Source organism: Quercus suber, unplaced genomic scaffold (assembly GCF_002906115.3).
Source record: "Quercus suber isolate HL8 unplaced genomic scaffold, Cork oak 2.0 scaffold_45, whole genome shotgun sequence".
Classification (NCBI taxonomy): domain Eukaryota; kingdom Viridiplantae; phylum Streptophyta; class Magnoliopsida; order Fagales; family Fagaceae; genus Quercus; species Quercus suber.
Genome location: NW_027069510.1, coordinates 2076120 through 2085046, shown reverse-complemented (window position 1 = coordinate 2085046; position 8927 = coordinate 2076120). Strand labels below are relative to the sequence as shown.

General features: G+C 35.7%; 1 protein-coding gene across 1 annotated transcript; it reads left to right on the top strand.

Moving 5' to 3' along the window:
* Positions 1-525: 525 nt before the first annotated feature.
* Positions 526-7966, top strand: LOC112014449 (110 kDa U5 small nuclear ribonucleoprotein component CLO). The gene is made up of 11 exons (XM_024046836.2): positions 526-666; positions 2249-3026; positions 3688-3756; positions 3863-5062; positions 5185-5283; positions 5380-5538; positions 5800-5885; positions 5966-6164; positions 6534-6644; positions 6814-7020; positions 7530-7966. The coding sequence occupies exons 2-11, from the start codon at positions 2286-2288 to the stop codon at positions 7626-7628; spliced, it is 2970 nt and encodes a 989-aa protein (XP_023902604.1). The 5' UTR covers positions 526-666; positions 2249-2285; the 3' UTR covers positions 7629-7966.
* Positions 7967-8927: the final 961 nt, after the last annotated feature.

The following is an 8927-nucleotide window of genomic DNA, read 5'->3' as shown; positions in this document are numbered from 1 at the left end:
TGTTTTCTATTTTTAAAAACTTGTTTTTAGGAATATAAAGAAAAAACAATTTTCTTGTATTTTTTAAATCAAAAACATGTTTGGTTAATTGAAATTAAAAAATATATATTTTTTGAAGAAAAAAAAAACTAAAATATATTGTTATTAGGATTTTAATTCTAATGCTGGCTCATTAAATGAGACAAATTCATTAAATCAAATGTGTGTTTTTTTTTACTTTTGAAAACTAGACACTAAAAACAACATTTTGCATGTTTTTAGTTTTCTTTACAAATTCAGTTTTGAGAACAGTTTTCATTTTCTGTCCATTTTAAATTGTGAAATAAGTTTTTTAGTTTCAAAAATAAAAAATTACTTTTGAAAATAGGAAATAAAGGGAAAAAAACACTAAAACGACACCGTTTTTGTGTGTTTAACAAAACAATGCTAACCGAAACAAATAGAAGACATTGAATTTGAATATTTGAATGAATAGTTTGCATTTTTGCCTAAATAGTAAATATAGATATTTGAAGTTATAGTTTTACACTTTTGCCCTTACCCTAAAGCCTCCTCTCTCATTTCTCTTACTACTCACTCCTCACTGCCTACGGCCACTCCCAGAAACCCTAAAGCCTCGCCGGTGTCCACGCTTCGACGGTGGCTTTTGTTTCCGTCCAAACTCAGGTTTCTCTCTCTCTCTCTCTCTCTCTCTCTCTCTCGAATATTAGTTGGGTTGTTTTCTTTAGTTCTGAAGATAGTTCTAATTTGACACTACTACCATTTATGACTTATATTGTCTAGCTTCTCAATTTTGACATTTTGTGGATTTTAGTATTTTTTGAATTCATGGGTCTTGGGGTTTTTTATTGAAGAATTTGTTTGAACCATAGCTGCAGTGTTTCATGCACTTAGTTAGTGACCCAGGTATTGGAATGTATTTTTTTTTTTTTGGTTTTCAGTGCTCAATTGTTCCATTATCACTAGATGATGAACACCCTAATTTACCAAAAAAAAATTTGTTGTTTTTCATTAATCATAGCCTTACATGGGTATCTTAATTTGCATCATTAATTAAAACTCTACAAATAGTGACACAATGTTAAGTTATAATTTAATCAAAACCTTTAATTTTCAAGTTTTCTATGTATTCCCATTTACAATCTAAACTCTAGGTTTCTTTTATCTGAATCTACCCTTAATTTTGGCCAAGTAATATGATAATTATTTCATGGGTTATCTATTTTACTTCCTTAATGTTTTATGTTTTTGTCAAATAAGTTAATGTTGTTCTATGACACCTAATAATTTATTTTTGTTTTAGAGATTTATTTTTTTCTCTCTAGGTGGTTAGACTACAATTCTGAATAAATATAGGGAAAATGGTCCTTAGATTACTTTCATGACATGGAGGTAAAATATCTTAGTCATTATCAATTTTTGGTTTTGGTAAAATATCTTACTTTCCAGTGCTGCTGCATTAGTTTGCTTACTTGTTTAGTTTTGATATTTTTATTGAAAAATAACTTATAATTGTTTTATATTTTTTTGAAATACTGTGGCTTATCAATTTGTGCTAGTAGAGATATATCAATAGACCCTCATTTGAAAATGCAAATTATAGACCCTATATTTTGCTTGTAGCATTAGTTTGATAAAATACTCTTTAATGTATTTCTGTTACTAATAAATTTTTTTTCCTCATTCTAAATGATAAAGTCAAAGTTAAATTTTAATCAAAACAAAAAGGTGATAGAATCACAGTGTTGGTTTGCAAAGAATATTTTTTTTACAGAGTTTTTTTTATGTGCCTTGCACTTACATTAAAACTAGTAATGTTAAAAAATGCATTCTACACTTTTCAAATCAAAAGAAACTCCATTCAGCATAGTTACATTTCTGTAGAATTTTCAAACATCATACCAAACACAATTTTCTAGAGAAATGCATTCTACCAAACTACATTCTGCTGAAATGCATTCTACTAGAACGCATTCTCCCAGAAGTTGTTCCAAACACTACCTTACATCTATTCCACCCATCAACCACTTATTTGAATTGGTGATTACATTCCCTGATCCGAGATTTTGTGTGGATTAAAATGAAAATAAATGAATAAATATCTGAGTGCAAGATTTTGTAGATAAAAACCCGCTTTATGTTTCTGCCAATTTGAGTAAACTAATGGCAAAGGTCAGTGAGAATTGAATTTCAGTATACTGGGACTTTGTTGTTTGAAAGGAGCTCTAATTGCTAATGCTATATTTAGATTTGAAAAAAAAAAAGGGAAGAAGAAGAAGAAAAACATGGATGATAGCTTATATGACGAGTTTGGGAACTATATTGGACCTGAAATCGAGTCTGACAGAGAGAGTGACAGAGAGGATGAAGACGAAGATCTTACAGACAGGCCTATTGAAGAGGAGGCATCGGATGGTGAGGATGCAGCTGCCGCTTCAAATGGTTGGATAACAGCCTCCAATGATATTGATATGGATAACCAGATTGTCCTTGCTGAGGACAAAAAGTACTACCCAACTGCCGAAGAGGTTTATGGCGAAGATGTTGAAACGTTGGTGATGGATGAAGATGAGCAACCATTGGAGCAACCAATAGTCAAACCTGTTAGGAATATCAAGTTTGAGGTTGGTGTGAAGGATTCTTCAATGTATGTCCCAACCCAATTTCTCGTTGGTCTCATGTCGAATCCCACTCTGGTTCGAAATGTTGCCCTTGTTGGGCACCTCCAGCATGGCAAAACTGTCTTCATGGATATGTTGATTGAGCAAACCCACCATATGTCCACATTTGATGCAAATAGTGAGAAGCATTTGAGGTACACAGATACGAGGATTGATGAACAAGAGAGAAGGATATCAATTAAGGCAATTCCAATGTCCCTTGTTCTTGAAGATAGCAATTCAAAATCATATCTGTGTAACATCATGGACACCCCTGGGCATGTTAATTTTTCTGATGAAATGACTGCTGCTCTCAGACTTGCGGATGGTGCTGTATTGATTGTGGATGCTGCTGAAGGAGTAATGGTAAGTAATTTTCTTCTTTTATCTGAAAGGTCCATCGTTTTTAGTTTTCTTCTTCTAACCATTCTAGGCTTTGGTATAGTCTGTACCTTTATGGATCAATTTATGAAATTTTTTTTTGGCTCTGAAACAAAATTCTAAGAATCAACTTGATATCCGTCAAAGACTGAAGATAAGTATAAGCATGAAGTTTGAAACCTTAGATGTTAGGTCACCTTCATGGGCATCTGCCTAGACAGGAGATTAGGAAAGTTGGTTTTGTAAGCTGTGGCTCATTGGAGGGACAACCCAAAATGCTGTGTTTAGTTCAACCATCTTTTGATCCATTTATATCAGTTGGCTTTTGGTATTGATTTGTTGAAATGATATAGCCACTCTTAATTTCTGTCTCGTCTGTAGTATAACATGTGTGAACATGATATGACTGTTTATATTGACATTTATAATAGGGTTATGTTAATGGATGCCCTTGAGGCAATTGTTAATAAACCATATTAGGAAAGTTTTGATACCACTTTCATGTGAAATATAAAAAGCTGTAAAAAAAATAAAATAATAATTGCTTTATTATTTTCTCATAAAATGTTTCTAAAAAGTAATTCCTAAACCAATGCCCTTAGGGCATTCACTAACATTTCCCTTTATAATATTATATGATATACAGGTAAATACAGAGAGGGCTATACGCCATGCAATCCAAGATCGCCTACCTATTGTAGTTGTAATTAATAAGGTAACTCTCACTCTGAGTGCTTATCTTTGGTCTATTAATTATTTTATAATTGAGCGGTGAACTTCTATTACTCCCTTGAATTCTTATATAAAAAATTTTGTTTTAGGTTGACAGGCTGATAACAGAACTTAAGCTGCCCCCAAAGGATGCGTACCATAAGCTAAGGCATACTCTGGAAGTCATTAATAACAACATAGTTGCTGCCACTAATAACACTGGCAATGTCCCAGTTATAGATCCAGCTGCTGGAAATGTTTGTTTTGCAAGTGGTACAGCAGGATGGTCCTTCACTTTGCAATCATTTGCAAAACTGTATGTCAAACTTCATGGGATCCCATTTGATGCTGATAAGTTTGCATCTCGACTTTGGGGAGATATGTATTATCATCCAGATGCCAGGGTTTTTAGAAAGAACCCCCCTGCCAGTGGAGGGGAAAGATCGTTTGTCCAGTTTGTGCTAGAACCCCTTTACAAAATATACAGCCAAGTGATTGGTGAACATAAAAAGAGTGTGGAAGCTACTCTTATAGAACTTGGTGTGACTCTTCCTAATGCGGCTTATAAACTGAATGTTAGGCCTTTGCTGAGGCTGGCTTGTAGCTCAGTTTTTGGTAATTCCTCAGGCTTTACTGATATGCTGGTTCAGCATATACCTTCCCCCAAAGCTTCTGCAACAAGGAAGGTTGATCATATTTATACAGGACCCAAAGATTCCATGATCTATAAGGCCATGAAGAATTGTGATCCTGAAGGCCCCTTAATGGTTAATGTGACCAAGCTGTATCCCAAGTCGGACTGTAGTGTCTTTGATGCATTTGGTAGGGTTTATAGTGGAAGGATTAGGACAGGGCAGACTGTACGAGTATTGGGAGAAGGATATTCCCCAGATGACGAGGAGGACATGACCGTAAAAGAAGTAACAAAATTATGGGTTTATCAAGCTCGAGATAGGACACCCATAGCTGAGGCTCCTGCTGGTTCTTGGGTTCTCATTGAAGGTGTGGATGCTTCCATCATGAAAACTGCCACGCTTTGTGATGAGGATGTTGCACGCTATGAGGACATCTACATATTCCGGCCTCTCCAGTTCAACACTCTTCCAGTGGTGAAAACAGCTACTGAGCCTTTGAATCCAAGTGAGTTGCCTAAAATGGTTGAGGGTCTTAGGAAGATCAGCAAGAGCTATCCTCTAGCCATTACCAAAGTTGAGGAGTCTGGAGAGCACACTATTTTAGGTACAGGAGAGTTGTACTTGGATTCAATCATGAAGGACCTTAGAGAGCTCTATTCTGAAGTAGAAGTCAAGGTAGTTATTTTCTCACGCTTCTTTCTCTAGCTTCTATACCATCAATTCTTCTGTTCTGATGTTTTGAGTGTAGTTTCTGCTGATAGGCACATCTTGCTTCTTGTGCTTAACTTGAAATCTAGGTAGCAGATCCTGTTGTTTCATTCTGTGAAACTGTGGTGGAGTCTTCATCAATGAAATGTTTTGCTGAAACACCAAACAAAAAGAACAAAATAACCATGGTAGGAAATCCATTTTGGTTGATTTTGTTGCTATTGAGAATCATATGTGATTCTGTTCATGCAATATGTTCACTTATACCTCTTCTCATTTTCTAGATCGCAGAGCCTTTGGAGAGAGGGCTACCAGAGGACATTGAGAATGGTGCTGTAAGCATTGATTGGAATCGGAAGACAATTGGTGAATTCTTTGAGAAGAGCTATGGGTGGGATGTGCTTGCGTCACGGTCCATATGGGCATTTGGCCCTGATAAGCAGGTATAGTGTGCATGAGGATGTGTGCATTTGCCTGCTCTTTATGTAATTAAGAAGAAAGTATAAACAATTTTGTTGCTCTCTTATTAGTCTTGGCTTCCATTTTGATGCTCTTTTTTATATCTTAGACTCAGCAATGTTCACAATTTTTTTTTTTTTTTTTTTTTTTTTAAGTTTATGATTATTTTTATAAGATATTCAAGACTTGTATTTCATGCCATACTTGAGTTTCTATGCTCATTTGACAAAATGCCACATATGCAGGGGCCTAACATTCTACTAGATGACACGCTCTCAGGTGAAGTTGACAAGAACTTGCTGAATGCTGTCAAGGATTCCATTGTTCAGGGGTAAATTAAATGATGTCTTTTTTTTTTTTTTTCATGGTCTCCTTTACCTCAACATTAATGATTTTATGTATTTTGGACAGATTTCAATGGGGTGCTCGAGAAGGACCCCTCTGTGATGAACCCATCAGGAATGTCAAGTTCAAAATAGTTGATGCGAGGATTGCACCTGAGCCACTGCATCGGGGATCTGGTCAAATCATTCCTACCGCTCGGCGTGTGGCCTATTCAGCTTTCCTTATGGCAACCCCAAGGCTTATGGAACCAATGTATTATGTGGAGGTAAATGCTTGCTACTAATATCACATCAAGATGAGATTGCATTTTTTAGGAAGATATCCAATTGGTTGTTTCTTTGCATGCAACCAAGGAACAAAAAACTGTGGTTAATGTGATGAGTGTGCAAATGAAAGTTGAGCAGAATTATCTTCTTTCAGTTCCCATCTATAGAGCTTAATGAAAAATTTTCAATGATACTAAACTAAAACATGTGTAAACTTTTCAAGTATATGTGTAAGTTTAAGCAAATGCTTTTCGTTCGTGAGGTTGTATTATGATGGAGATTTCGAGAAACAACTATTATTTGAGTTATGACTTATGTCAAGACATGAACTTTGAGCTACAACTAAATTTTTGATGCTGTTTTTTCAGATACAAACACCAATCGATTGTGTCTCTGCAATCTATACAGTCTTATCTCGCAGGCGTGGACATGTAACAGCTGATGTTCCTCAACCAGGGACCCCAGCTTATATTGTTAAGGTTTTGTGACTAAACTTTGTCCACATAAAGATCCTCTAGGAAATACTTGTATGACCAATGGAAATTTTTTGGGACCGTTGGTTTGTGTGGTGCATTGTTGATTTCAATCTGAATACACATGTATGCTTGAACTTTTATGTTCCTAATTTTAGCCCTATTGGATTTTCAGGCATTTTTACCCGTCATAGAATCATTCGGTTTTGAGACAGACTTGAGATACCATACTCAAGGACAAGCATTTTGCCTCTCAGTGTTTGATCATTGGGCTATTGTTCCTGGGGACCCTCTTGACAAGAGTATTGTTCTGCGGCCACTTGAACCGGCTCCAATTCAGCATCTTGCTCGTGAATTTATGGTGAAGACGAGGCGTAGAAAGGTAAGCTGTTTGTGAAGTCTCTCTCTCACTCTCTCAGTCACTGACTCCTTTAAACTCTTTAAAAACTCAGTAGTGCTTTGAAGTGCATTGTGCTTGCTTTAATATGTTCTAGAGTGACTATTTGAAAACTGCTCTAAAACATCTTTTCCTTCTATAATTTTACATTCTAGATTCATGGGTGTGCTTTGAAGTGTGGCTTCAAGACCCTGTGACTGTAACTTACCAAGCCATATATATGGACACACACACAAAAGGCTTGGCCGTGATATTGTTTTTAAGTAGTGCAGCAGCATGATTGATATGCAGTGTGCTGTCATTTATCATTTATCTTTCCGCCGATGATTTTTCTCCATTTACGACACAATCTGAGAAAGATTTCAAGGTGGATGCTGCAAAGTCATGCAAATTTATCTGTGGATATTTTATCAATCACGCAGTTTCAACAGCAATGTAGAACTAGAAAATTGCATCTAAGCTGTAATAATGTTTGAGTTTGTCTTGAATTTCAGGGAATGAGTGAGGATGTGAGCATTAACAAGTTCTTTGATGAGGCCATGATGGTTGAGCTGGCTCAGCAATCAGCTGATCTTCATCAGCAAATGATGTGATAAGAGTCAATAAAAGACTTTAGTGCTTGTGTGCCCACAGCTGGGAGGCGGTTCTACCATCTTTAATATTGCTATTCTTACAGAGATATCGAGCTGCCATTGTTTGTACGAATTATGTTATTAGGTGGTTCCTTTTTTGAATGAATACTAGGTAGTTGCTTGTTGCTAGAGTTTTGGACCACTAGCAGCAGTTAGCTAGTTGTATCCTTTTAGTACTCTAAGTACATGGACATTCACTGTAGGTGTTCCTGTGGGATATGTCAAAGTGTACCAGTATGGTGAGTAAATATGCAGACACCTATTTTAATAGAAAAGTGGGAAAATGTTTTCATTTTTTATCTGAGAGAAAAAGAAAGAAAAGAAGGTACACTTTGTGAAGGACAGTTTTATTGACAATGCAAATAAACCACTTCTTTCAAGTGGACTTGATATTACAAAAAATGGTGAAGACAGCTGATAGGACTTGGTTTTGCCAAAATGTTGAATTGAATAAAAATGCAATGGATATGACTTATGAGAATGTGTCACTCTCGTATGGTATCAGTAGCTTATTAGGATCAGACTTCCTCTTTTATGTGCCATAGGATAAACCAATGATAGGGAAAGACCATTTGAAATGTGGCATGCTCCTGCATAAAGTTTGAACGCAGTTTGTGTTTCTATAATTGCTTTTAGATGGCGTGGGCGTAATGATTAGTTTTTATTAAGGCGATAATTAAGTTACAAACGCTCTAGTAATGGCCTGGAAATTTTGGCTGCAAACGAACTCGCCCGAGGGGCGGAGGTGGTAATGTGGTATACTGTGTAACTGTTGCATCTATGATCTAACAGTCCTCCCTTACATTGGGAGAGTTTAACACTTAGGAGCAATGTTAAATTCTGTTTCGCTCTGGTGCTTATTCTGGTGCATTTAACCCCCCTTGTTCTGTTTTGGTCTGAATTCCGGTTTGTTCCAGATTATTTCGGTGTTCCGGAAAAATTTTGGTTGTTCTAGTCTCTCAAGTCTTGCCTATTCCGGACCATGTTGAATGTTTTTTAAACATTGAAGCCCAAATTTATCATTGGGCTCATTTTATTCTCATATCATATTTTAAATTTTGTGTTAGTTAATTAGATGTAATTAGTTGCAAACCTACACTATGTGTGAGAATATACAACTATTTTGTAATGTGGTATAATATATAATTTATTCTCTAAAACATACTGGTGATATTATTTCTAAAATAATTTTTCATCTCTCTATCTCTACAAATATATCATTATATTATTTTGAGTTTTTTTTTTTTTTTTTTTTTTTTT

Excerpts from the sequence above, each read along its gene's own strand:
- LOC112014449 (XM_024046836.2), top strand. The coding sequence starts at position 2,286 with ATGGATGATAGCTTATATGACGAGTTTGGGAACTATATTGGACCTGAA. Across the intron at positions 5,284-5,379 it reads AAAAGAACAAAATAACCATG|ATCGCAGAGCCTTTGGAGAG; the intron begins GTAGGAAATCCA and ends CTCATTTTCTAG. Across the intron at positions 6,645-6,813 it reads CCCCAGCTTATATTGTTAAG|GCATTTTTACCCGTCATAGA; the intron begins GTTTTGTGACTA and ends TTGGATTTTCAG.